This window comes from Motacilla alba, chromosome Z, assembly GCF_015832195.1.
Source record: "Motacilla alba alba isolate MOTALB_02 chromosome Z, Motacilla_alba_V1.0_pri, whole genome shotgun sequence".
Lineage (NCBI taxonomy): Eukaryota > Metazoa > Chordata > Aves > Passeriformes > Motacillidae > Motacilla > Motacilla alba.
In genome coordinates this window covers 24,581,773-24,609,637 of record NC_052046.1, presented here as the reverse complement: position 1 = coordinate 24,609,637, position 27,865 = coordinate 24,581,773, and the positions used below count along the sequence as shown (strand labels likewise).

The 27,865-nt window shown below is 36.9% G+C and overlaps 2 protein-coding genes across 8 annotated transcripts in view; one reads left to right on the top strand and one right to left on the bottom strand.

Annotated features, from left to right (window-relative positions):
* The window catches only part of RASA1 (RAS p21 protein activator 1), a 47,572-nt gene extending 30,999 nt beyond the window's left edge, over positions 1 to 16,573 (top strand). For both annotated transcript variants that reach the window (XM_038123663.1, XM_038123664.1), the window contains exons 14-25: positions 1,025 to 1,182; positions 1,470 to 1,546; positions 5,624 to 5,796; positions 6,006 to 6,165; positions 6,348 to 6,490; positions 7,252 to 7,367; positions 8,516 to 8,602; positions 10,936 to 11,003; positions 12,656 to 12,744; positions 13,544 to 13,621; positions 14,795 to 14,929; positions 15,582 to 16,573. In XM_038123663.1, coding sequence (XP_037979591.1) covers positions 1,025 to 1,182; positions 1,470 to 1,546; positions 5,624 to 5,796; positions 6,006 to 6,165; positions 6,348 to 6,490; positions 7,252 to 7,367; positions 8,516 to 8,602; positions 10,936 to 11,003; positions 12,656 to 12,744; positions 13,544 to 13,621; positions 14,795 to 14,929; positions 15,582 to 15,665 — 1,368 coding nt within the window. In that variant the 3' untranslated portion in view covers positions 15,666 to 16,573. The remainder of the gene's footprint in view (positions 1 to 1,024; positions 1,183 to 1,469; positions 1,547 to 5,623; positions 5,797 to 6,005; positions 6,166 to 6,347; positions 6,491 to 7,251; positions 7,368 to 8,515; positions 8,603 to 10,935; positions 11,004 to 12,655; positions 12,745 to 13,543; positions 13,622 to 14,794; positions 14,930 to 15,581) is intronic.
* On the bottom strand, positions 94 to 27,143 carry CCNH (cyclin H). 6 transcript variants are annotated; one of them, XR_005255188.1, is made up of 11 exons: positions 26,967 to 27,139; positions 26,761 to 26,883; positions 25,518 to 25,591; positions 25,036 to 25,246; positions 24,567 to 24,730; positions 22,809 to 22,879; positions 20,259 to 20,370; positions 19,680 to 19,740; positions 17,876 to 17,966; positions 2,035 to 2,213; positions 94 to 573 (listed from the first exon to the last, which is right to left on the bottom strand). XR_005255188.1 is itself a non-coding variant. In XM_038123666.1 (10 exons), the coding sequence occupies exons 1-9, from the start codon at positions 27,081 to 27,083 to the stop codon at positions 17,922 to 17,924; spliced, it is 978 nt and encodes a 325-aa protein (XP_037979594.1). In that variant the 5' UTR covers positions 27,084 to 27,139; the 3' UTR covers positions 1,650 to 2,213; positions 17,876 to 17,921. The 6 variants fall into 6 exon arrangements, 5 of the variants coding, with proteins under 5 accessions (XP_037979594.1, XP_037979596.1, XP_037979597.1 ...); XM_038123666.1 differs by lacking the exon at positions 94 to 573 and having other exon boundaries at positions 1,650 to 2,213; XM_038123668.1 differs by lacking the exons at positions 94 to 573; positions 2,035 to 2,213 and adding an exon at positions 15,717 to 15,788 and having other exon boundaries at positions 26,967 to 27,140.
* Positions 27,144 to 27,865: the final 722 nt, after the last annotated feature.

Genomic DNA, 27,865 nt, shown 5'->3' with positions numbered 1-27,865 from the left:
AGGAGCTTTTTGAATATGCCTCACATGGGAAATTTAAAAAAATTCATATGACGTGTCAACAAAAAAAGTTTAAAAATATATATTACACATACATAAAATACCCATTATTTATATTTTATTTACAGTAAATACATATTATTTAACTAATGATATTAATTTTATGTAACCAATGCATGCTGAACCAGACTTGTGTTTTCATTTCTCTTGGCCTTTTGAAAGTGTCATACATGCCAGAATTTCTTCAGAGAGAGAGGGCAATCAGTCTTAAATAGCTATGTCTGTAATGATTGGAGAATAACAGGGAAATACTTTAAGAATTCCTGATATGATTTAATCTTAGGAACATTGAATGTAGTTACTTGTTACAGGCAGTAGAGAATGGAATATAATGGTGAATAAAAAGTAATATATCACAACTGGTTTTGAACATTAAAGAAGTTTAGATACTTCTGAATACGTGAACTAAATTAGATGAACTTACAGATAAAGTGACAGGCGCAGTTGGGAGCTTCAGGGTGCAAAAGCCAAACAAAAAGGGAATTCTTTTCTTCAAAAAGCCAAGACAGTGTTTATCTGCATAGAAGAATACAATGTGATGTGTTGCACAAGAGAATTTTACATAATCTGTTAGGAAAGCACCAAACAATAAACCACTGTATTTGGAATTGTTCATGGCTCTTACTCAAAGTGCCAGTCTTCCATTTCAGTAAAATTTTCTGTGTCTGGAAAAGTTGTTTTTTTGCAAATCCTAATGCCTCAAAAATTATTTTAAATAAAACTCCAAGATGCCTTAAAAACATGTGTCTGGATATTTGTTTTCAGTAGTTATTTGAGTTACTCTTACTTTGTTCCTTGTGCTTCTTAAAATGTTCCAATATCTTTGGTCTTTACTCTTCTAATAAGGAGTTTGGTATTCAGTATTCACATATTAACATTAAGCCTCTGCATAGAAGATTAAAATAATTCATTTATTTGCTTTGTATTTTAGCAACAAAAAAATAATTAGTTTATTTTTTTTTTTCAGGTCAGCAGTCTCATTTTGCATGTAGAAGAAGCTCATACACTCCCAGTAAAGCATTTTACAAATCCGTATTGTAACATCTACCTGAACAGTGTCCAGGTAGCAAAAACACACATCAGGGAAGGACAGAACCCTGTGTGGTCTGAAGAATTTGTCTTTGAGTAAGTTTTAATTATATTGAATTAGTGAATTTCACTTTCAATTTGTGTTGGATTTAAGATTCTTAACACTTGTTTATAGTTTTATAGTATTTTAAAAAATACAGTATATGTGCTTATACAGCAGCAACCTTTCAGACAAATTCTGCATGGGCAGAATTTTCTGTAGGCACCTATCTTTGCTGATATAAGAGGCTGATAATGATAACTTGGGATTGAAAGGAAATTAGGAAAAGCTTAAATGCCAGCCATGTATAGTATTAATTGAGGCTCTCTGTCTTTTCTCCTAGTGATCTTTCATCTGATATTAATAGATTTGAGATAAGTCTTAGTAACAAAACAAAGAAAAGTAAAGATCCAGATATATGTAAGTATTTTTCTGTAAAGGATGCTTCTACATTACAGCAATGGATACTTTTTGTGGTTATCATTGCTTTTGTCAAGAGTTGTCACAAGAGAATTAAGTAGGTTTTTATGTTCACCATACTGCCTGTGTAGGTTTTTGATGTCTGGTACTGGCTTTCCATTAATGTTTTTATAATGAGAACTTTTACTGATTTCAGTGATAAAATGCATTATAGTCTTGTCGTGTATGTCTGACATAGAGCTCTGGTCTATGGTAACTACTGCTAGATAATGACTGCTAGATAATGACTGTGCTTATCAAAAAGCAAGATCAAAGAGAAATTTTCTTTATTAGTCTGCTCCATAAAATATTAAGTTCCATGGGGTCTGACTACATGGAATTTCTTTTCAGGTTTTTGGTTGCTTCCCATAAGACTGGGAAAGGTGCAATTCTTTATTAAAAAAATCTTGGCAGTCTAAAAGTCTTCCCTTTTATTCTTGCCATTTTACCTCATCTGTCTTCTTCCCTTATTACCACATTTTGGCTTAAATCTGAAGTTATCTCAATATCACTTTGAATGGGAAAGGATCTGTATTTTCTTCTCCTCATGTTAGCCAGATAGGTGCTTCTTTAATGTGGTTTTCTGTTCCAGCAAATCAACAGCAAGGTGGTAGAATCTGTCAGCTTCCTAGAAAAGAAAGAGTTTGAAGAGTGTGAATTTGAAGCTGTTAGGTAGAATTTTGGTTTCTTTTTTTAAGGTCAGGTTGCTTCCCACACAATACATTTAGGTTTCTTTTTTCTTTTTTGTTTTGTTTTGTTTTGTTTGTTTGTTTGTTTTTGGGGGGGTTGTGGGTTGTTTATTGTTTTGTTTGTTTGTTTGGTTGGGGTTTTTTGTGGGTTTTTTTTCTCCCCTATTCTTCAGTGTATCTTGTTTCCCAATATACTCCTTCTGGAGCAGCTTCAGCCCTGTGCCCCCTCTTTGCTCCTTGCAGGGCAGGATGGTTTTCCCTGTCCTCTTCAAATTTGTTCCAAGGTTTTTGTTTTTTTTTTTTTCCATTATGTTCCAAGCTGTCTGTCCCAAGGCAGTTAGAGTATAAACAATCTAGTGCAATTTTTTCCAGTTTGCATATGTTGTGTATGCATATGTTTGCATATGTTGGTCTGTAACTTACACCAGTGCTATTTACTGATTTTTGGTTTTCTGGGGTTTATTAAGATCTGTAGTGAAACCTTAGCCAAAGTAGGTATTTACAGCTCATTTTGCATGGTCTTGCAGAACCTGATTCAATTTCAGATATCTTTCTCCTCTCACTAGAAAAATTTCTACATAGCAGGAGGAATAAAGATACATTCTCTCTGACAGACTAAGGGGCTATAAATGCAGTTGTGAACTTGGTTTTGAATTCATTTGAGCTGGAAAACTGATTACCTATCTACACCAAAGTCTTGGTTAGGAAAAGAATCTTAAAAGGGTAATTCTTGAGAGCGATACTACAGTAATTTCTTTGAAAGTATTTCTGTAGTTTCCTCCTCTCTGCCCAGATTAAGGAGATGCTGTTTGTTAGTTTTGCGCATTCAGATGATGGAAGGCTTCCTGTTCTAGGTCAGGGGTCGTATAGGCTGAATTTCTTCAGTGCAGTTAATCCACACTCTCACAGCATAAGCGTAATCCAGCATAACTCTTTCATTTTGAGATAAAGATTACACTAAGTCAGCTTGAATGAACATACACCTGTAATTACATTCTGAGCCCTATGAAGTATGTGAAGTTCATTGGGGTAAAATGAGTTAAACCACATTTTCTCTGACATACATTGTGTTGCACTGCCGGAATAAACCTGTAACTCTTCAAAAGCAAGATAACTAGTTCCTTTCCTTAACCAACCATCTTTCCTTTCCTTTTCAGCCACAGATGTTACCTGTGGAATGCTATGAAGTGGCAGTCCTGTACAGCTGATGCTATTCATCTTGCCAGTTATTAATTAACTCAAACCTTTTCTGCTTGCTTTTCCTTCCATGTAATGCAGATTAAAGGTCCAAAATGTAATTGTTGGATTCACTGCTTTGTTCTTTCATTGTAACACACAAAACCTAAATACCAAAGTAATACATGAATGAAGGCTACCTTTTCAGTATTTTAAAATATTTCCTGAGTTTTCTGGTCTTTACATTGAAGTTTGTCTATTAGGAATGTTCCATAGTTACTTTAGAGTTTTTTAAGCATTCCAGAGAGTCAGAAATGACACTAAACAGTTCAGCATCAATTGCATCAATTATATTAACTTTTTTTGTTGTTTCTCTAACTGTAAATTGCTTAAGGACTTAAATAAATATATAATATGGCTTGAAAAATCCAAAGTCCTAGAATTTATTAGTAGACTTCCATCTGCTGCTATTGACAGTTGAATTAGTAGGTCTCAAAGGACAGCACCATAAAGTGTTGAACTGGAGTGGAGATTCTGGTTTGGTTTTGCACTACGGTGGTTAATTTGAAATTAATTCATGTTGAGTACAAGTCTCTTACTGAAAGGAGCCTACCAGTTCAGTGTGACATTATAAACAGGAAAAAAGTCTTACTACTTTAAAGTAATTTAATATAAATTATGATAACTATTCTGCAGTCCTTGTACAGATATTTGGTATGATTTTTTTAAATCAAAATCGAGTCATATTATTTATATTATAGCTATGAAGTGCTACAATAGCCACAGGGAAAAACTAAATAATCACTTTATTCTAGTAGTTCATTCACCATTCCTCTCACTGTCGTACATGTGCCTTATATGTGCAAGCGAATAAGAAGAAGAGCTCATTGCTTAATTATGGATATTGTGCTTTGATGCAAGGGAGAAGTATGCTAAGAAAGTAAATTTATTACATAGTCTAATGACATTGCATCCACACTGGTGATAAGTGGCAGGTGGTGATGGATTGTTTTTCATGCTGACTGATATAAATGCATTAACTTTTATCAGTTCATCAGCTCCAAAGACTATGAAGTAGGCAGCAGGATTGTCCTGAATGAGGTATTGTAAATATGATCTTCTTCTGTTCCAGTATTAAATTATATCCTGCTATGTATTGCAACATTGCGACAATGAGAAATCTGCTGGAACCGTTGACAGTTTCTGCAAGGCAGATTGGTGTACTGGCTTTGCAGAAATGTAAAAAAAAAAAAAAAAGTTCTTGGTTTTATGGACTTTTTTGTTTTTTCACATGAGGAAAGTAAAAGCAAATATCCTTCTCATGGAAAGAGATGTTTGACTGAGAGGGGCAGACTGATAGGCTAAATGTAAAGCTAATTATGAACTCCTCTTGGAGCATGGTGGGTGTCTCACAGGCACATTGTTGCTTTTGAAAGTGCCTGGGCCTTTCTTTGTGGGGAAAAAACCCTCCACTCAGGCGCACATGTTCCTGCTCTGGATGGGCCTGTGTTCCCTCCCAGCTTCTGTAGCTGGCTAGCCAGCTGCTGCACCAGACTTCAGCTGCAGTCCAGGTCATTGCTTGGCAATTTTAGCGTACCGTCATCACCAGTTAATGATTTGGCTATTCTTGAGCTGACTTTCATCATCTAGTCAGCGAGTGTTTGGGAACACTTTTTAACCTAATACGCAAAAACTGTTACTTAGACTGGAGTTATTGTAAAAGTAATTCGTATGTCAGTGTTAGGGAATACTATAGGAGCACTCTTAATCATAAATAGGAGCAGACCCTGATGATGGTGTCAGTGCAGGCTGGAAAGGGAGTAGTGAACTCTAAAGATTTGACCTGTATTTTAGTTTCTGCTACCTGGATTTGCATCCTACTTACTTGGGTGTTACAAGGAAAGGCATGTCAATATTCATGTGGCATTTTTGAATTTATATGTATACATTCTTTACAGATTGCCATATTTTTTCTTCAGTTTACAGGACACTGTTAAGCCATTGAAGAGAGAATGAATCCATTCATGTATTGATTAAAAACCTTTTGTTTACTCTTGCTGGTATTTTTTTCCTGAAATAAGATGATATGTTGAAAATAAAACTATTTTTTTATTTAATAGTAGCATTGTTTTGTGGAGATAACATACCTGAACAATGCTTTTTTTCCTTTAAGTGTTCATGCGTTGCCAATTAAGCCGATTACAAAAAGGACATGCAACAGATGAGTGGTTTCAACTCAGTTCCTATGTACCATTAAAGGGTATTGAGCCAGGATCTTTGCGTGTTCGAGCGCGATATTCCATGGAGAAGATCATGCCAGAAGAAGAGTACAATGAGTTTAAAGAGGTATGAACTTAAGTTTAACCATGGTTTATCTTTCAAAACTAATACTTTTCAGTACTTGAGAGGGATCTCAGTAACACTGGTTAATGTAAATCAAATAGTATTTTTAAGTGACAGCTATATATATATACAGATATATAATATAATATTTTTCCAAAACTGTTATATGTAAGGAGAAGTTTCTGAATATTTTAAATTTGTTTTTCTTTCAGCTTATACTCCAGAAAGAACTTCATGTAGTCTATGCCTTATCACATGTTTGTGGGCAGGATAGAACACTGTTGGCTGGCATTTTACTGAAGATTTTTCTTCATGAAAAGCTTGAGTCCTTGTTGTTACGAACACTAAATGACAGGGAGATAAGCATGGAAGGTACTGCACTAAATCCCACAAAAGTTTACTGGAATACTGGACAGGTGGGGAAGAAAGGGTTCAGGTGCTATCTTTTTTTTCTCCTCCTTTAGTTGCAGATAATGTCAAAGAGTAACCATGATCTTCCTCTCTTTTTGATGTCTCCTTTTTTCAGTTTTTCTCTTTCCAATTTCTTTTTTCAGATGAAGCTACTACCTTGTTCCGTGCCACCACTTTAGCAAGCACACTTATGGAACAGTATATGAAAGCCACAGCAACAAGTTTTGTTCATCATGCACTGAAAGACTCCATATTAAAGATCATGGAGAGCAAGCAGTCCTGTGAGGTGATACCTTAAACTGTGTTTTTAAACATTTTGGTTGACACAATAATCCATTGGTTATTAACTGTTGTGTTTACATTAAATATTAGTTGTAGAGACATTTAATAATTTTTTAGAACTAGACATTTTTACATCAGAAATACAGGAACTGAATCAATTAAGAGATGTTTTTATATTTTTTCCTGGATTTTGGCTTCAAACATTATTCATCATAGAACTTAATAAGTTTTATAATCAAAATTTCTTTTAATTATTTAGCAGGCATTCTGCAGCTGTTACTGAATATCCTAATCTAGGTAACTCTCGTTGAACTCAAGATATTGTAGAAATCAAGATCTGAACTTCTGTTTTAATTTTAAAATTCTGTATTAAATGGTTGATAGTGATCCTGTAACATTTTAAAAATGACCCTCCTAACTCCCGTGTTTCACTTAAACTTCATTGTGGAAAAGATGGTAGTAATCAGAAATTTGGATTGAGAGAGACAAAAAGTCACTCTTTGGTGAATATCCATGCTGATAAATGGTGATCACAAAAATGGTGAATGTCCAAGCTGATAAAAGCCACATATGTATATTAGAACTTAAAACTGTTGCTTCGCATTCCCTGACAAGTTATTGAAACATGATTGAGTTCTGCAAGAGACTTGTACAGCAGCAGAATATTTCATTTGCTTTGAAACAGTACTCAGTGTGTATTATTCAGAAACATATATATATTTAGTTCTAGATACAAGAATAAACCTATTCTTTTTTTTGTTTTAGTTAAATCCCTCAAAGTTAGAAAAAAATGAAGATGTAAACACCAATTTGGCACATCTGCTCAGTATACTTTCAGAATTGGTGGAGAAGATATTCATGGCTGCAGAGATACTGCCCCCGTAAGTTTGCACTTCTCCGTTTAGATTTATATTTGAAAATTCGTGTTTCCATGAATAACATTGCACATTAAAAGGATGTTCTTACTGATTTATCTTAGTGTTGCTGTATAGAAACAGAGAAAAATTGATAGGGGGAAAGTAACATTTCTGGCAATTAATAGTGTTTTACAAAAGCCCCTGGCTGGCACATTTGGTTTTCTTTTAAAGAAGCAGCTACTAGACTCAAGATCAGGGACAAAATAGTAATAAAATAATTAATCTCCTATTTTTACAAAAAGGTAGAAGACAGTGGTAGTTAGCAGACAGTGATGTGTATTTGTCAGTCTTTTTCCTCTGAGAAAGAGATGGAATTATTAACAGCATATTAAAAATACAGGTAGGTAGTAATAATGATACCATTCTATGCCTGTTTCTGTCTGCTAGGGAAATGCAGAGGCTATTTTTTCCTCGCTTATTTTAATTGATATAGTAACTTGTTTTCATACCTCAGATTTTAATCATCTAATAAAAAGTGGATAATATAGAGTTTCCTTTCATAGTGTCTTTAGCTTTTAAAGTATATGAAATGCTCAATTTTGAGTCATTGGAGTAGCATGGAATTTTCTTTTGTGTTAGTGCTAGCAAGGTTAGCATTGGAAATTGCAGTCCTTTTTAAGTATATGATGCAGTGATCAACATTTTCTGAAATACACCACAAATGTCCTTTTATTTTTTTTTTTTAATGGGAGAGAACTGTTGCTGTGGTGCTTAACTTTCTTTTTTCACTGTGTTTCATGTATGGAAAGAAAAGCTTTTGTTTAGTTAAGAGAGAAATGAAAAGAAGAAAAAACCATCAAAGTAGTGTTTTTTTCAAAAAGGGAATACTACTTAAGTAAACAGTTACAAAACATTTAATGCACATCTGAATAATCACAGAATAATTTTTCCTTTTTCATTTATAAATTTACTTTTTAAAACAACTTTTAAAATAGAATTCTTATAAATTTGTTAAATAAGAGTCAATTTATAATTTAAAGATTTCTCTAAGTTATTAATATAAAGTTGATAATAGTTCTGCATGAAGTAGGAGGCTGGTCTAGCACCTTTCTGACCAGCTTTTTTGATTCTGTAAGTTTAATGGAATGAGTAATTGGCTACTATTTCTGCAGGACATTGAGGTATATTTATGGGTGCCTACAGAAGTCTGTTCAAAACAAATGGCCAGCTAATACTACCATGAGAACCAGAGTTGTTAGGTAAGTTGCTTGTCAACCTTATTCTGGAAATATTCCTTTGAAGCCTTGTTGGAGACATACTTCAGGGTGCTTATCTATGTTTTCTTTCATTGACAGAACTGTATGAACTTTGGTTACTGCAGTGTTTAAGATATTTATGATGATGAAGTACAGTGTCCCAGTTAAAGATTAAACTTGCTGGATTCTTGGTCTTGTTCTTAAAGCCTTGCCAAAATAAAATTATGTAGTATAGAGTTCAGTATAGCTTTACTTAATGGTTTTAACTTTGAATTTATAGACTACAGCCCAATCATGTTGAAATATTCTGGAGCTCCTCTAAAAATGCTGCTGGAGGTTACAGAACCTGGCTCTTCTGAACTCACACCAGCCACCAAAACTCCAATCTACATTATTAAACCAGCACAATACAAAACTAACTCTAACTCTGTTCACTGCCAGGGCAGTTCAAACAAAAACCTTTGACAAAGCTGGGGTCTTGACACTTTTTCTAAACACGGCAGGGATTTTAAGGGTATCAGAACATCAGCTTTCGTTTTTGTGGTGTCAGGCAGTTGAATGGTTAGCAGAGGTTAAATCTCCCATGGAGGGATCTTTCAGAGTATTTGTCTTTGGCTTGTATTTATCATTTTGACACCACAAGCCTTATGTGTTTCATACTGTGAAGCAGCATTGCGTTCAAATGGAGACTGCTCCTACTTGAGAGCTCCTTTTACTCTGAGGGGCTAAGCTGCTGGAAGTCTGTTAAGGTCAGTGTTGAATTCCCTATCTCTGGCTGTTCCTCCCCAGCTCCAAAAAGGACCATGTGGCTTTCCTTAGTGAACACGCAGCTCACTTTCAGAGTTTCCCTAGTGGTCTCCACTGGATGCTAAAAATATTTTATCACTTGCTTTTGTGGTGTTCCATTTTCACAAATGGATACTAGAAATTTCTCTTTGGAGTGCATTTTCACAGCCTTCAGTGATGTTTATTACCTTCCATTGCACTGTTTTTGGTTTAAGAATGATTCACTATTCAGAGCCAGATGGAGAGTTTTTGATATATGGGTATCTTCTCTATTGTATCAGTCATAATGTGCTACCATTTCTATCTGGTTTAAAACTCCATTACAGATATTTGCACATTCCTAATTTAGGCAGGTTGACAAAGATAAGGAATATCAGATCTTCTCTATCAGCAGGGTCTATGCTAGATTTGTAGCCTTGTTAGCCTTCAAATTTGAGCATTTTTAAAAGAGTGACTGGTGTATGTGCCAAGAATTCAAAATTAATTACTGTCTTGTAGCTTTGAATTCTCACCACAAAAAGTATTTTAGCTTAACCTATGGCCAAGAACTCTTTTCTTACCAGCCCATAACTTCTGTTTCTTATAGATAAGATACATCTGTAACAGAACATACTAGGTATCTTGGACTTAGAGAAGGTGCATCAACCTCACTATTTGTCACTTTAAAGAAATGTGGATTAACTGTGTATTTCACAACAGGCAAGGTTCCCTTCCTCCTTTCATTACAAGTCAGGCTCTGGTATTGCTGTGGTGAAATCCAGCCTGCTGGTGGTGTCCAAGGACAAAATTACAGATATTTTAGATTGATTTAATTGGTCCGTATGTCACTTCATTATACAGCAATTAGCTGGAGTTGAGGTCAACCTGAGTGATGATTTTTATCTCTGGTATTAACAGGAAAATAGATTTTTCTCATGCTGCTGAAGCCTGTTCTGGGTTTTTGTTGAATTAATTTCTAGTTCTGCAGTTAGAAGAGAGCACTCTTTTTCCAGCTTTTAAAATGGCAGCAATTTTTTCATGGTGGAAAGCAGCAGATCCCTCATTTTTCTACTGAAGTGTAGATCATCAGGATAATGGATCAGCTGAAGCTGACCTAAAGGTGTGTTCTGCCAAGAGATCTTCTTGCTCATCCATTCCTGTGCTCCAGCTTACAGTGGTTTGGGCAAGTGGCTGGCTGTGAGTTGGATGACTTGCAGTATCATACAGTGGAGAAATTTTTGGGAGGTCAGAGACCAAGGATGGCTCTTTTTGAGACAAGCATCATCTGGGATTGGCTTCATTATTACTTGGCAATTAATTTCTTCCTACATGATATAACAGTTCATTCACCTTTATTGGGAAATCAGTGTGTCTCTTTCAGATTTCCTTGCAGTTCGTAGAATTGTAGCATGATGATCTTGATTTATATTTCTACCCAGCACAGGCTAGTTTCTTGGTGTTTGTCTCAACAAGATCCCACATTATCTTTATTCCTGAAAGACTACACAATTTTACTTGCATTTTCTAATTTTAAATAGAAAAAAAATGCATTCAATTTTATTTCATTTCAGTGGCTTTGTTTTTCTTCGACTGATTTGTCCTGCTATCCTGAACCCAAGGATGTTTAATATCATCTCAGGTGACTATGTGCTTCAGAGCGAATCTATATTTTATGCAGCAGGAGACATGAAATCACTGTAGTATCTAATGTAGTAAAATAGGAAGTTTTTTTTTGAATGCTGTGTTTCAAGTCAAGTTATCCACGTCATTTGGCTAACTTCTTAGGGTATAGGCTTTTCACCCTCAAAGGCTTGATTGTGGATATCCCCAGTATAATTTTAAAGTAAAAAAAAAACTTCCACTGTGACATTTAATAATAAAATTTTGAGTCAAGTCTAGCATTGTTTCATGTATTTTAGCACTGTGAAAAATGTAATTACAGGAACTTCAGATGTCACTTTCAATACAGTGTAATGCCAGAGTTAATAGCTGAATGCAGTGGTATTTCTGAAATGTACAAGATTTATAAAGTTGGTATGTGTGTCTACAGAGTTTGGAATACATTTGTGCACCTAGAAATTTTTTCTTAAACTATTTGTTTGAATGTCCTTCTTAGATGGCTTCCAGCCATTAGAGTGTTTTGACTCATTAAATACAGTGGATCTTAGATATAGAATCTTAAAGATGAGAAAGAGATGGCCTTCAGAAAGGCTGAAAAATAGGAAATAAAGGAGAAAATAAAAAAATCTGATTCAGAAGAGCTTTTTTCATTATTTAAAGATAGTTTTTAAGACAATATGGCTTGTTTTCTTTATCATTAGTCTTTTAACTACTAAATGAGAAGAACTGTGTCAAATGAAGTTCCTTTCTCTCGCACTGTAATCATTTCTGTACATGCTTTGGAGAAAGCATTTGAAAAACATGGCCTGGAACAAGTGATAATTTCTTTGGTATTTTATTATCTTTGGGTAGTTTACAAGTTAGGTACCCTCCTAACTTGGGTTGCACTGTGACTGCAGTGGTAAAGAACTACTTAAAAATTTGAGTAATGCCTTTTGAGCTTGTCCATTACAATCCTGCTGGGTTACTTCCAGCTAGTATTCTCGACTTCTGTTAAGGGAAACTTACAGACCATATAACCCTAAAATCCTGACAGTGGAATGTTTGCAACCAGGTCATTTCCCTTATCTGGAGAAAAAAATATTTCTGGGTAACATCAGTTGTTGGAAAAGAAGTTGTAACTGACTTCTGTGGTTAATGTGAAGTGTTTATAGTCACAGTCATTACAGACTGGAGTTTCGTGGAAATACAGGCTATGATTGCATGTAACATTCACTTTGTTTTCCTGCTGCCAGTAACTGAAATAACTTTTCAGTGCCCACTTTTGTGGATTTAAGCAGATAAGAAAAATGTAAACTTTCTCCTTTTATTTTTTTTCCTAAATTTCAAAGGTAAATGTTTTAACAAGTTTTAACAAGTAATCTTCGTTTCAACAAAACTCAAGTTTTGAGCAAATGGTTATCTTTTCACCTAACTCTTAGTAACATTTACTTATTTATTTTGCCTTCTTGGTCTGTGTGCTACTATTACAGAAAATAAAATGATCAGATTAACATGGCTTTTGGACATTACAAAAGCTGTATCATTTACTTTACCAAGTGACATCTTTCACATGCAATTGTTTTATATTTAAAAAAATCAATAAAAATATGAATGGGAATTTATTTTCATGTGACTGCTGTCAGTTTTAAATGTAATGGCCACTGACTCTCTACTTTTCATTCCTGCCAGATTCTCCTTCCCCCACTGCTGCAAGAACACTGACGCTAGTCGCCAAGTCTGTGCAGAATTTAGCAAATTTGGTTGAATTTGGAGCTAAGGTGAATATAATTTTACATACAGAGAACAACCTACAGAGAACTGTGCTTCCAGTACACCTTTCCTATGTTCCTGTTCAATGCATGCAAAAAATTTGTTGCTTTTTTTCTCATGCAGAACCTATGACTTTCTCTTCCTCCACTTTGACCCTGCATTCATCACTCGTTAGATTGGTGTGTTCTGTGGTAGACCACTTCAAAGCTCTCCTGTTTATACTATCATACTGCTAGACATAACGAAAGCTTTAAGTTAAGTGTATTTATTGCACTAATAAGCCCAAGCTTTCAATAAAGTTTCTATTAAAACACTTAAAGAATGCCAGTAGTGACTGATCTCAATTTCCAGGCTGAAACATTGCTAAAAATACATCTGTTGACTTAAGCATAATTAACATGACTTCAGGCTGGTGTGAGAAGGCTGTTTCTCTGACACACAGAACTTGGAATGTAAGAGTTAATTACAAAACAGGAAAGAAAGCACTTGATCCTGATGATACCTCTGAACACGGAGCTGCAAGCAGGTATTTAGAGACACTCACCTTGATGCAGATTTCTGTCTGTATGCATGTGTAAGAAAACTTCTGAATCACTGGTTATTTATCTTTTGTATATAAGAAAACCAAATTCTGTAGTCTTTTGACTGCCTGCACACCAGACATTAGAAATACACTTGAAAAAAAGATATTATTTTCATTTACATACTTGTTTTGCAGTGTCATTTACCTGACTGCGCTGTGTTCACCTCAAATGTGACAATTATCTTGGCAATGATTTGTTAATAAATATTTTTTAAAATTATTAGGAGCCATATATGGAAGGGGTAAATCCATTCATCAAGAGCAACAAACATCGCATGATCATGTTCTTGGATGAGCTTGGGGTAAGTGGTAAAAAAAAATATTTGCTGAAGTTACGTAGCAGAATTGTAACTTAAAATTTTTTAGACCTTTTATTAACTAGCTCAGCAATGCATCAGTTGCCACATAATTTTGAATACTTTTATCTGAGTATGTTTTTTAATACTTATTTAAAAATTGCTGGTCTGTCATATGGAATTAAAACCATGAATTAATTATCTTCTTAAGACTTAATTTAGTGCCTCTGTAAATGTGAGAAGCTGAAATAGATTCTATAGCCACAAGATTAGAAATATTGGGCAAGAATACAAACCTTTCACAAAATGTTTTTAAACCAGAAATTTTTATATATAACTTGTCACATGGTTTTGACCAGAGACTGAAAGTAATTTTTCTTTTAAAAATATTAGGTTGAGTTTCGTTGGCATTGGCAAAAGCTTCATTGTGTGCATTCTACATATTGTAATTTGAAAGTGATATGCTGTCACTCTGTCCTTATAAAATGTGACTATTTTATGGGTGTGCTTGCTGTAACAGGAGTTAGGTCATCATGTTTTATATGTATGTATTTTAAATGCAATAATTCATTTTAAAAAGTGAGGTGAAAAAAATATGCTAAGCACCCTGAATTAATCCTTTAGAAGTGTCCTAGAAGACATCTCAGAATACTTAAAAAGTGTGGCATTTGGGTAGGTTCCAGATGTCATCCTTTTCTGATTAAATCGCAACTTCAGCATATTATGATACATCAGTTTTCTTTAAATGACAGATTTTACATAAGGTCTCTGGTAACTGTTGGTTTCAAAATACCTGTTGGATTATTCTGCTGTTTTAATTGCAGCATTATTGGCTTATCATCAGTTTAATGAGTTACTTGATAGGTAACAGCAGATTTTGCTGAATTTTGTTGCTTTTCTCTCATTTAGATTAAAAAAAGCTCCTAATGGATGGATTTTCCCTTCATTTAGAGGGTTTGAGTCTCAAAACGTTGTAGGTTTCTGCTCAGCTCAAAGGTAGAGCAATACCAGATCTTGTCCTCCTAGCACTACAAATTGCAGTATCCTCACAAAACACATGACTGTGAAGAGGAGGAAATAAATAGATAATTAATAATAGAAAGGTAGACTGGAGGTTTAGCTGGAAAGACCAAAGTTGGTCTTGGCACCCTAAATCTGCTGTGTTCTACTTTGTTGAAGAATGTTCCTGAGCTTCCAGACACTGCAGAGCACTCACGAACTGACCTCTCCCGTGACCTGGCAGCTTTGCATGAGATATGTGTGGCACACTCGGATGAGCTCCGGACGCTCAGCAACGAGCGAGGGGTGATGCAGGTGAGTCAACACAAATCACAGGTACGGGGGGCTGTATGCTGAATTACTCCTCAATACTGAGAGATGCTTTTATGGTATTTCTGTAGCAGTATGCCTGATCTTGTTTTTAACCAGGGGGTTGTTAGCTGTGAAGGAAATACTTAATCCATAGTTTTGTTCCCCCATGTAACAAAACCAACTAGGTTGGGGTGTTTTAGGTTTCTAGAGGAAGCATTAAGCCCACAAAATTAGTGTCTCCTGACAGACTCTCCGGGTCTTAGTTTTCAGATCTGGATTTTTTTTCAGTTGAGAACCCAATTCACTTTCTTTAGCTTTTTATTAATACCTCATTTCTGCTTACTAGTTTGTCAGTACACTTGTATGCTTGGAAAATTCTGCCAGCAAATTTTAACAGCGTGTTAGCTGTATACTTCCTCTGCCTTCCTGTTAACCACAAAGAAGCAAGAAGATCCATGGGAGGACAGGCAAAGTCTGTAACACCATTTTAAGACTACCCTTATTGTCTAGGGAATCAGATATTTTCTCTTTTTAGTAACATATTTAAACTTCAAGTCTCAGGTCTGATAGGCTGATGCTGAAAATGCTGCTCAGGGAGGCCTTTTTTTTCTTCCGTAGCTAACATGTAGTTTTACTGACTCACTCTCTTTTACAGCACGTTCTTAAGAAGCTTTTGGCCATTACGGAACTGCTACAACAAAAACAAAATCAGTATTCGGTGTCTAACAACATCAGGTAGCAGCTCTCTACCTGAATTCCGCATGGATCCAGCACACCCAACATGGCAACTCTCACCAGTATCACTTCCTTCTTGCTCTTGCCAAAAATAGCACACCCTGTCACATTCCAAGTGATGTGTGAACTATGCAAAAAGAAAACAAAGATCCTGTTGGTGAATGATTGTACCAGCAGCTTTTTTTAAGCTATCTGTGCAGGACATTTGCACTTTTTTTCTTTTTTCCACTTGGAAACAATGAAATTTCACAACCTCTGAGCCTTGGTGAACAGTTCACCTTCCACAGAGAAAATGCTGTGACTGTGTCTAGGACTTTGCAGTTTTCAGCACCTCTGACTGCCAAAGTTTTTGCTGTCTGATTGGAAAAGAATTATCAACTGACATGAGAAGAGAGACGTTGGTCTGACAACCACCTCTAACTAACTGGATAACATTTCTTACTGTAATTTCTGACTCATTACAAGAATTATGACTTTTGACTGTTTCAACCACTTTTAACTTGTATTTACAGTTTCCAGAATTTGATGTTATGGTAGGAACAACCTTTACTGTACACATTTTATACCATGCTATTTCTCTTGCTGGAATGATGTTGAAAGAGAATATGCAGAATGGGTCTTGTCAGCTTTATTTTTTTGATGTGCCACTGATACAGTCTGAATAGTTCTTCCATCAAGAACTGTATATCCAGGTAAATCACAATGCTTTTGTAAAATGTTTACAGCAGTAAATAATTTGAATTCAATAAATTTATTGATCATTATATCAGACATGCATGCATTCATTAAACCATTTTATAAAATAGGTCTTGTTTGGTCGTTATTGTACTGCAAGTCTAGCATAAATATTTTTGTAAGTGAAAAGTAAGTTTTTTAAATAAATCAAGCTGCATATTTCTAACTCTATGGAAACTGGCTGCATGGCTGCTGTGGAAATTTTTTAGTGTCTGCACTGGTGGCATACTTTGCAGTGTTTACAATGTGTCACTTTTTGAGGATGAATCCTCAGACAGCATTACTTTGTCCTAATGCCTTAATTTGTACATCTTTGGGTGAGAAAGTAGATGTTAAAACTCCTTGAGTAGGTTGAGATTTAATAAAAAGAAATTCTTCCCTGTGAGTGGGGTGAGGTACTGGCAGAGTGCCAGAGAAGCCAGGGATGCCCCAGTCCCAAGAAGTGTTGAAGGTGACATTGGATGAGGCTGGGAGCAACCTTGTCTAGTGGAAGGTGTTCCTGCCCATTGCACTGCTGTAAACTGTTAAAAAAACTGAGAAGTAAAATGTGCTGTTGATTTAAAGGGTGTTTCATCATCACTGTGTGTTATGTTCTAGGCAGTAATTTAATAATAGGGAATAAAAGGATTCACTGACAAGACTAATGAGATAACCACTTATATAATTTTATCATACAAAACACTGTTCTAAACCTTTAAAACACCTAGAGTTTTTTCCTGTCTATCAGAACTGCCAAATCACTGTCACATAAAATCAGAGACTTGCTTTTGCATCTTTGCTGTAATATTAAAGTAGCTTTTGCTGTGTTGCCCTGGTCTCCAGATGGAACAGCTTTTTGAAGGTGAAAGCTCCCTAATATCATATGTATGGCACTGGGCAGACACATGTGATGCTCTTCCATAGTGACAATACATGTGTTTGGAACACCTTGTTACTAGAGAAGTCTTTTCTTAGATTGTCCCATAACCATGTCAAGTCTATGTTAAACTGCATCTCAGACAACTAAGTAATTTACCTTTCACTGCGTCCTACTTATAACAGAGTATGTAAAAGGGATTATTTTGTGGATTTGGTTGTTTTGGTATAGGCAATATAACATGGTAAAAATACAAACTGGAAGACAGAGCTGCCTACCTAATTTACCTGTAACACACAAAATGCAGCAAAGAGAATGAAACTGGGGAAAACCCAAAGCTGCATGTAGGTGTGTGTATTGTAGAACTCCAACTGAGTATATGAAAAGGAAATAAATCATCTGGTGCTCATAACTCTACACTGCAGCCACATCAAACTCTTTCTGAACCATAAACAAGTGCCAGATTTCTTGAAGCAAATCTTGCTAGTGTTGGACCTGTAATGGATGAAGGTTCAACGGAACCACAACTTTTTCTTTTAGGAAAGTAAAAGGCTTTACTGCCTAAACTAACAGCACAAAGACATTATAACACATAATAAGGAACCTGTGGCAGGCAGTCACACCTGACACCAGAGGGTAGTTCCTGCAGTGGTAGGAGTCCATCTTCCTTCAAAGTAATGCTGAATCCACAAGATCATCATCAGTCCACTCTTCCTAACAGAAGGAAAAAACACAGCACCTTGAGCGACATTTGTGGGTGGTGGTATGCTCCTTATGGTCTGGATTTAAGAACTTACAGAGAAACTCCATGAACAGAAGACTAAAAAAATATTTTAACTTGGGGCAGGTTATCCATACCTATGCTTACAGTCATGGACACAGAGTCATGTTAGCAGCCCCTTTTCAGCACCTGAGATAAAGAAGCATGAGCTTTATGTTAGATAACTATGTAGAGATTTCCAAAACAGGTCATACTGCACCTTCTACTAATGCCCTGTGCTTTTCATGGCTCTGTAGATTACAGTTTAATATCAGCTAACTACAGGATTAATGAAGCTATTAATAAGATATGAGCAGTTTGCACACTCTGTAAACTTTCAAAAAGTTTAGCACACTTTCTTCTTAATGTCATGGCCAGCTGAGATCTGCTCTTTCATGTGGTTATTACTCAGAAAAAATTACACAAGTAGAAACCCAGTTCAGATCAGTAATGAAAAATTGTGACCTTTGGAACTGTAAAAAAGTCGATCATTAAGTGCTGTAGGCTATGTGAATATTCTATCAGGTTACTCCTTTGGAAAATAATTACAGATGTGAATTATAAAGAAGCTCCAAAATCAGAACTGCCTCAGACCATAGCAGAGTAACTAATACAAGTTAAACTAGGGCAGGGAACAAGTGAAACCTCGAAAGCTCATGCAGAGCAGTTGGTTCTTAAGTTGTTCTGTCATAAAGTGAAAAATTTTCCAAGTGCTTGTGTTATGGAGTTGCCAGTTTTAGTATACTGTTAAAGACTGGCATTTGGAATGAAAACTTATTAAAAGTTTTTGCAGCAATAAAATTATAAAATAAGTTCAAGGTCCCACATTTTATTAGACTATACCTTCAATGCCAATTTTATTATAATCTTGTTTTAATAATGCTTTAGAGTCTAATTTGACACTATAGCATCAACCTACTATGATAATATCTAATAGCAAGAGACAGATCTTGTCTTTTATCTTCAGATTTTGATAAGTGACCCTCTTTAGATGTTAGCATGTTTTCCTAAATGCCATACTTCGTGTGTCTTAGACTATCAGTATCCAGCATCTTTAGAATCAAAATTAGTCCAGTTAAAAAGGGTTCTACATGTCTGCCAGCATGGACTCTCTCCAATTTCCTGTCCATTGTCCAAACAAAATCTCTGGAAGGTGTTCATCTCAGATGCAAAGGACAACCTTCATACTGTTTGTATTTGTTGAATCACTCTTCTTAGTTATCTCCACCTTATTTATACCTGGTCTTATAACGCAAAGTACTAACAACGCATCTGTAATTCACGCAGTCTTGTTAACAAATTGTCTGATATAAATTTAGTCCAACACTCTACACTGCTTTGAGCAAGAAACCAAATAAAGTAAATAAAAACTTTCAAAGCACAATAAACAGCAGGAAGCATGGTCTGCATGCTCAATCCCCTTTCCACAAAAGACAGGGGTTCAAGAACACTTTCAAGCACAGTCAGGTATGAAATCTGGCTCATTTAAAGTGAAAAAATAAAGTTGAAAAAGGTTTAGTCTTTTACAAATAAAAAATTAAATAAATACAAATAAAAAACCAATTATATTACAGATGCATAAATTTATCTCAGTAGCTGTGTCACTTTTGTCTTGGCATTAAGAGTGAAAAAAAACCAGGAAAAACTTGTACAATAGGTTTACTAACCTCATCCATCTTACATTTCTTTGTGACATATTCATCATCTTCATAACCTTTCCTCTTCTTCCTAACCCAGAAGAAAAGTGAAATGCTTAGGTATTTTTATAAGACTCTCATTATTTGATCCCAGGATTACAATATGGACATACCTGTTTCATAACAAAACTACCAAAGCCTCAGCATGCAGCTTGTTGGAGGTTCAGGGTCAGTCCTTTGCCATCCACATAATTCTTAAGAAAGCATTAAGCCTTTACAACATTCTTGTTTTAATCGCCTGATTTTAAAGCCCTAGTTCTCATCACATACAACATCAAGTGGTCACACTTTAGAAGCCACCCAGTATTCCAGTTTTATGTTACAAAATAATCAGCTTGCCATGCAGATCAGCACGAAAGAACCTGTTTATGTATTACTAAAAGTATTACTTTGAGTCTTTGATCTCAACTTCCAGCAGATATAGCAAGCACAGGCAAACACTGTGTACACATTTAATGGTTTTCATTTTCCATCACTCACACAGGTAAGAAAATATGTTCCCATGCCAATAAAAAAGGCCAAAGTTTAACATATCCAAGATATACTTACGGGTTTGTATTAAATGACAGGTCCAAGCTGTGACACTTCTCTAACTTCTGTTTTAGAGCAGCAACCTCTTCAGGCTTTGGTAGTTCATATTTTTTTATGAGATTTTTCATGCCTAAAATGGCAACAACACAGCTGTAAGCACAAACATCATTTCTGCTCTGCCTTGTTGTGTTGGGTCTGCATGGCAAGATGTTGGTAGTGGGGGGCCTATAGGGGTGGCTTCTGTGAGACACTGCTAGAGGCTTCCCTCATGCACAACAGAGGCAATGCCAGATGGCTCCAAGATGTATCCACCACTGGCCAAGGCCAAGCTTATTAAGTGACAGTGGATATACATCTGTGATAACAGATTTAAAGGGCAAAATCCAAATGCTGGTGCAACACTAATGGCTGCTGGAAAGAGGAATGAGATGTACGAGAACATCTACACCCTACTTCTACCAGGGTGAGGGAGAAACGTAAGGAAGGAAGTATTCCAGGCATAGAAACAGATCCCCCTTCAGCTCCTGGTGCAGACCATGGTGAAGCAGCTGTGCCCCTGCATGGAGGTCAACAGGAGTGTGGAGTATGCAGCTGCACCTGCAGCCTGTAGAGGAGGCGACTTTGGAGCAGGTAGATGTGCCCAAAGGAGGCTGTGACCCCTTGGGAATACCATGCTATGTACCTTACCAGGTAGAGAAGAGAAACCTACACTACAGAATGTTTGCTGGCAAGACTTTTGACCCCATGGGAGACAGGCACTGAAGCAGCCTATTCCTGAAGGGCTGCATCCCGTGTAATGGACCCACATTAGAGAAGTAAATGAAGAACTGTAGCATGTGGGAAGGACTCATGTTGTAAAAATTTATAGAAGACTGACTGTGTGGGAGGGACTCCACACTGCAGCGGGGGAAGAATGTGAGGAGGAAAGAGCAACAGAAACATACGGTAAGCTCACTACAATCCGCCCTGCACTGGAAGGAGAGAATTCAGGAGTGAAATTGAATCCAGGAAGAAGGGAGGGGTGGGGGAAAGCTCTTTTAAAGATTCGGTTTTCACATCTCATTACCCTACTCTGATTTGACTGGTGATTAATCATTTTCCCCCAGCTGTGTCTGTTTTGCCCATGACAGTAATTGGAAAATCACCTCCCCCTGCTCTTATCTTAGCCCATGAACTTGCTATTTTCATTTCTCTCCCCTGCCCAGATAGGGAGGTCAGTGATAGGGTCTTTGGTGGTCACCTGGCATCAAGCTGGGGTCAACCCAGCACACTTGTGAATCACACAACCCTATCCAGTCTCCAGTGTGGCTGAGTATTGCTTATGTCATAGTCAGGCTTGAGCCAACAGTTCATGCTTCCTTTCCTCATTGTAACTACACTGAAACAAGTTTCCAGCATCAATGACTCCGGATTTCTTTAAGGCAGAGTTCACATCACTCTGCTAACAAGCTTCAAAATACACAGGTATTTTTTGCAATCAACATTGTACCTGCTGTCCTAAAAAAATACCAGTTCCAGTCTTTCTAATAATGCAAAATAAATTTACAAGTTCTACCACCAGTGTTCTGTAGAAGTAATTTACAAATGTTTGAAAAATTTCCTTCCAACCATCTTTATGTTTACAAAGAGCTGCCTACCATCCACAATAACTGAAGAGTAAGTGATCCCAGCATTCCCTTCCATCTCAGCAATGGAAGTCTGAAGACCCAATTTGTTAGAAGACCAGAAGTAAAGGACATCTTAAATTTTATAAATTAAAGGTAAATTGAATTTGTAGACACTGGTTACTTGTATGGTGCTGCTCATGTCAGCCAGCCTAGTTTCACTGCCACCACTCCCATCTGAAGTGCACGCATTACCTTAATTCATTTAGTATCTGATTACTTACTGGGAATTTCATACCACAGCCTTTCCATTTAAATACAAAAAGGTAATAATCAGTGTACTACACTCCCTTTTAGCTTAGCTAAACCATGGTAGTATTCTTAATATTTGTAAAATACACACAGAGAGATATTTCTTACAGTAGTGAAACTAAGCATCTTCTGAAACACCTTATAGCTGCAAAACAGATGTGCAGTATAAATGCTGGCATATCATATTAGTCATTTAGCTGGTGGTAGTAATTATTACATGCAGGCTTTGCCTGAAGCCGTAATGTTTAAGATACGGTAACTTAAAAAACAATTTAGTTCTGTCCTAGATACCATTATCTAGTTCCCAAAATAGATTTCTCACTTTTGAATCAGCTGCTAGCAATTAAGTGACTCCAGTGCTTATGTTCTGAAAGCATCAGGCAGGTCCTCTGCCTGTTAATTTATTTAATTTGTTCATATTAATTTTCATTAATTAATGATTTTATTTGTTCATTTTGTCTCAGTCTTTTTTCCTCTTCCATCCACACACTGGGTAGTTCATTCTACTGTCTGCAGTTTACTTATGCATGCATTAAGGTGAAGAGAACCATTTGAAACAGACCTATCTATCTAAAGCTTTTGTAATTTGGAAAAAGATGGTTCTTTGTCGTTTTGAGATATTCTTTAATATACTTTTCCAATGTTTACTTACATTTCATTTCATCTAGTAATCTGGAAAAGGTTGATCTGTCCTCTTTCAGCTTAAGACTTTCTGATAAATAGCTGCAAAAATACATTGAAGAATAAATTTTTTAAGTGTCATAAGAATTTATTGCAATCATTTGTGAGTTAATAAAAAGTGTATTATTTATAATTAACATCTCCCAGAGCTTTATAATTAGGTAGGTAAGAACACTTTGTTTACTTAAGTGCTATAAAGTGATAAAAAAGACAATCTGTCACTAAGAAGGTGACAAAAATATTCCACCAGTCATGTAGAAATAACACAGCCAAATTAAGTATTTCTCAGCCTCAGAGAGCTAAGTCAAATTAAGTTTATGATATCATGCTATTGTACAATACACCCACAGAAGAAGCAACCACTACAATGGTTTTCAAACTGACCAATAGCAGAGCATGCAAGACAGGCCTGCTTCTTTTGGCAACTGAAAGCTATTACTAAACGCTGTCTTGCATGAGCCTATGGGTCCCTTCCTCTTTCCAATGAGATCAAACTTCTCTTTAGTAAGAGCACTAATACACACTGCCTGGATAAAACAGACTTGAGCAATCCTCCTCACCAACACCCACAAAAAACAAGGAGTTCTATCCCTTCCCCCATGAGAGCAACAGGTTTTCCAATTCCCACGTGCTCGCTACCATCTCTGCAGCTGCACCTGATCACAGGTCCACAGATCATCTGCTTCTCTCATGTCCGGCAGCAAAAACTCACATCAAACAGTAAATGACAAGGTTATAACAACTGTACGGTGCAGACAGGTAACAAAGACTTGAATTCTTCCTGAACGTGCCAACGAAGTTCAGACAGCTTGAATCACTCATTATCTACAAATGATTTTTGTTCTTTTTGCAAGCATGATTTTCTGAATTTTGGCATGAGCAGTACAGAACATAGATCCAAGAATGAGATCAAGTTTCAGGTTAAAGTAAGCACCTGAATGTTTTTACACAATTGTGAATCCTGTAAAGAATACTCCCAACAATCCTTATTTTAGAACTAGAGAGATTTGAGATACATTTAGAACAGATAGAAGACTTTTTTTAAAAGAACTTTTTGGATTTAGAACAGGTCTTACACTGCAGATGCAAAATGCTCACAGGTAGTTGCATGATATTAAAAAATGCCAGGTACAACTCCTTACAGCAACCACTTCAGCTGTTCATCTGAAGAAAAGCATATGTTTTGTCCATAAACCAAACAAACTGCACGTTTCAGCAAAGGTATCAAAGTGTTTGATAGTACCTCTGCAAACAGCAGTGGCAAGGACATAGAAGGGATACAAAAGATTGATTTAAAGCAACACCTTAGCCCTGGTGCATATCCATGGAAACTGAACAGTTGCAGCAGCCAAACACAGCATGTTACAGCATGCCCATTAGTTGTCAGTTCAGTGTAATTTCAGTTGATTCTCAGTTCCTACCACATTTCCACTTTCTTCCCTGTGTAACCCTCAAACTGAGTCTGAAAATCCTATGCTGTTCTAATTAAGGCAAAGTCATCAGTGTTTTTTTTTAACTTCTTCCAAAGTTCCAGACAGCAACTACCTGCTTTCATCACCTATTTGTGAAAATGAACAGTACCACTACCATTCTAAAACATTAAGAACAGACAAGTGCTAGCAATCAGTAAATACATAATTCTAGTAGTTAAGAATGTCTAGAGCAAAACAATTTTATACAAGAAGCAAACTGATGGTTTAAATCACACATATAAGAAAGAAAATACTACCTTTCCATATTAATTCCTGCTCTTGAGCCACTAGATAATATGGCAGTGAGAGCGATCTGTGAGGGGGTAAAGAGCAGATATGCATCGGTCAGAGCCACTCGGTTAAGGAAGTCATCAGCTGTTTTCCTCAAAACTTCAGGATTTTCCAGCACTGGATAGCGAGTCTAAAAATTAATGATTTAGAAAAAAAGGGCAGCTGTTTGTCATTCCTGTTCATGAGCTCAGAACACATGATTCAACAGTATTTTATAAAGCTAAAAAGTAGCAGACCATATTTTTATTCCAAAAATATCCTAAATAACTTAAAGACCACAAGTGAAACAACTATATTTCAGGTATCTGTCTATCACTACAGAAATTAGATCTTTTAAATCACAGGCACAAAAGGAAATAAAGTTTTTTAAGACAATGCATGACAGACTTGTATTACTTTACTACACAGAATATATATCATATCAGAGAGTATTACCTTAATATCAATTAGAAAGCCCTCAAATGGCCTGTATGGATTGTGGATGATGAGATGGAAGTTCAGTTGCTGAATAAGTAGCAGTTCATATTCCAATATTTGTTCAAGAGCTTTTTCCCGTCCAAGAGGACTTTCTCGAAGGTTACCGACAAACTGTGCACTGGATACATTAAATTCATCTACTTTACAGGCCAAAAATGTGCATGTTAGCCTTGAGGAGGGAAAAAACAAAAAAAGCAAACAATTTACATATGCAGCATACACTCTCCTACTGAAAGTTCTGCTCAGAAAATGTGTATTTTAAAATATGTTCTGAATACAGCAAAAAGATAGTAAAGCTGACCAAATTTTCTCTTTACTCCTACTTAAGCTCACAGATTTTCTTCTTGGTTTGTTTTTTTTTTTCAGGTCTTGGCAAATATAAAGATCATACCTCTAATATTCCATTTGATAGAGTAACTCAAGAAGTGTTGATAACTCACATTATTATCCGAGGATGATGCTCCATCACTGAGTTATTGAGGTAAAAACGTTTGAAATACATGCAAGCTGTTCCCTAAATTGAAAAAAATGGGGAGGGGGAAAATAAAAATAGAATAAGAAAAAATAAATATAAAAAGAAAAAAAACCCCACAAACCAGGAAAGTTTGGATATATACTACAGACACACAGGACACACCGAGGTACTAAGACACATACAGCCATTAAATGTCATTAAGTATTTCAAAGTCTTTATTTTTGCCTGCAAGACCCTTACCCTACAACTGCAATACAAAATAATGTTCTTTATTTTTAGATATGTTTTAGGAGACAATGCTTAAAAAGCCAACAGTATCTTTATGAAAAGAATTTGGTATTAAAATGAAATTTAAAAATCAAAGGCTGAAAAAAATCATCCTGAAAGTTGCAAGCAATTCAAACCATTTGATTTTTTACATCAGTAAATTTTGCAGCATGTTTATCAGCATGAACGCTGATGCTTTCCAAAATGAGACTCTGCAGGAGTGACTTCTCAAACATCAGTCTGGCTTCACAGAACATGCCATGGCAGTGACTGCCATCTTTCAAAGGCAACCTCAAGCATGGTACTCTACACCACACCTGCGTGGAAAAGGAAGGACTAACAGAGGACAATGTAAATCATACATCTTCTTGTCTTAGTGAGAGAGAGGCACAATTTCACCCCGTTCTTCAGCTCTACATCCCCACTTCTCCCTTCTGAAATACACTCTTCTGGAAAACACATAAATTCAAGGTAATTTTACTTTTCCTTTCTAGGATAGTATTTTGCCAGTACACAATCCAGCTTATTTTGTGGTCAGAGAAGCAAAAATGATGGAAGCATCTGAGTGACAACCCAAATTTGGGACCATCTCCTTTAGCGACTGAGAGACTGTTTCATTCTATCATCAAACATTACCATCAACCATCTACGACTATTTTGTTTCTACTCTTTGCTAAAGAGAAACAAAACAATTCAGTCACCCAAGCAAGTTCAAGAGCCAGAAGCAAAAGATCACGTTGAAAAACATCAGGTTTTGAAATGACTGCATGTGTCAGAAAGCGAAACAAAAAAGACAAAAAACGGCCACAGACTGTAGTGCTAGAAGAAAGAAAAGTGATAAAGAGATTTAAAGACATCCGCGCACTCAAGAACAAGCCAAACCGGCAGCAAGCGAAGGAATAAGCAGGGCCGAGGCGGCGACTCCTCCTCGCCTCGCTTACCACAACGGACCGCGGCATCACGGGCTTGAATGCGGCGCAGAAGTCCAGCAGCCTCTTCTCGTAGTACTTGCATAGCGCCAGCTCCTCGTGCGGCTCCAGCAGCACCAGGTCGCCCTGCAGCACCTTGGGAGAAGCAAAGCCGCGCCTCAGTCCGCCGCAGTCTCACCCTGCCGCCCCGCGCCCGCAACTCCTGCGTCCCCGCGCACCTTCCCGCTGGCCACCGCCCTGGCCCGGGCCCGGCGGTTCCCCTCAGCGCGGCGCCGCGCCAGTTCCTCCTCGCCATGGAAGGTCCAGTGCCGGCGCTGCGTGCTGCTGTGGAACATTGCTCCTCAACATGGCTCCACCCGCGCGCGGCACGCCGGGAGCTGTCTTAGCGCGTGGGGCGCGGCGGGGCGGGCCCAGGACATTCCCTCCTGGGAGACGGATGTTTCCGTTTCCTTTTCCAAACTTTTCTATTTTTAAGGAGGAGCTGTGGCAAAAAAGCGTGTTGTAAACTTCTGCAGAATAGCAGCACTCTTGTGTTTCTCTTTCGGTTTTATTAATGTATACTTGCAAATTTACATTGCACTTGTGCAGCCTCGCGTCGAGTGCTGGCGACAGTTTTGGCACCGCAATGTAAGAGAGACATAAAGCTACTGTAGAGCATTCAAAGGAGGGCCATGAGGATGATGAGGATCTGGAGCAGAAGCCATATGAGGAGTAACTGAGGTCACTTGGAGTGTTCAGCCTGGAGAAGAGACTGAGGGGAGACCTCATCATTGCAGCCTACAACTTCCTTGTGAGAGAAGAGGAAGGGCAGACACTGATCTCTTCTCTGTGGTGACCAGTGACAAGACTTGAGTAAATAGCATGAAGTTAAGTCAGTGGAGGTTTAGGTTGGATATCAGCAAAAAGTTTTTGACCCACGGGGTAATTGAGCACTGGAACAGATTCCCCAAGGAAGTGGTCATATCACCAAGTCTGATGGATTCTAGAAGTGTTTGAACAATACTTTCAGGTGCATGGTTGTGATTCTTGGGAGGTCCTGTGCAGGCCCAGGAACTGGAGTTTGTTATTGTGGTGGGTCTCTGCCAAGTCAGAATATTCTGTGATTCTGCTCCCTTAA

Bases quoted from the DNA above. Each gene is read 5' to 3' on its own strand.
- CCNH (XM_038123668.1), bottom strand. From the start codon at position 27,083: ATGTTCCACAGCAGCACGCAGCGCCGGCACTGGACCTTCCATGGCGAG. The intron at 24,731-25,035 runs GTAATACTCTCT...ATTAATTTTTAG, and splicing joins GCTTTCTAATTGATATTAAG to ACTCGCTATCCAGTGCTGGA. The intron at 17,967-19,679 runs GTTAGTAAACCT...TCCTTCTGTTAG, and splicing joins AGAAATGTAAGATGGATGAG to GAAGAGTGGACTGATGATGA.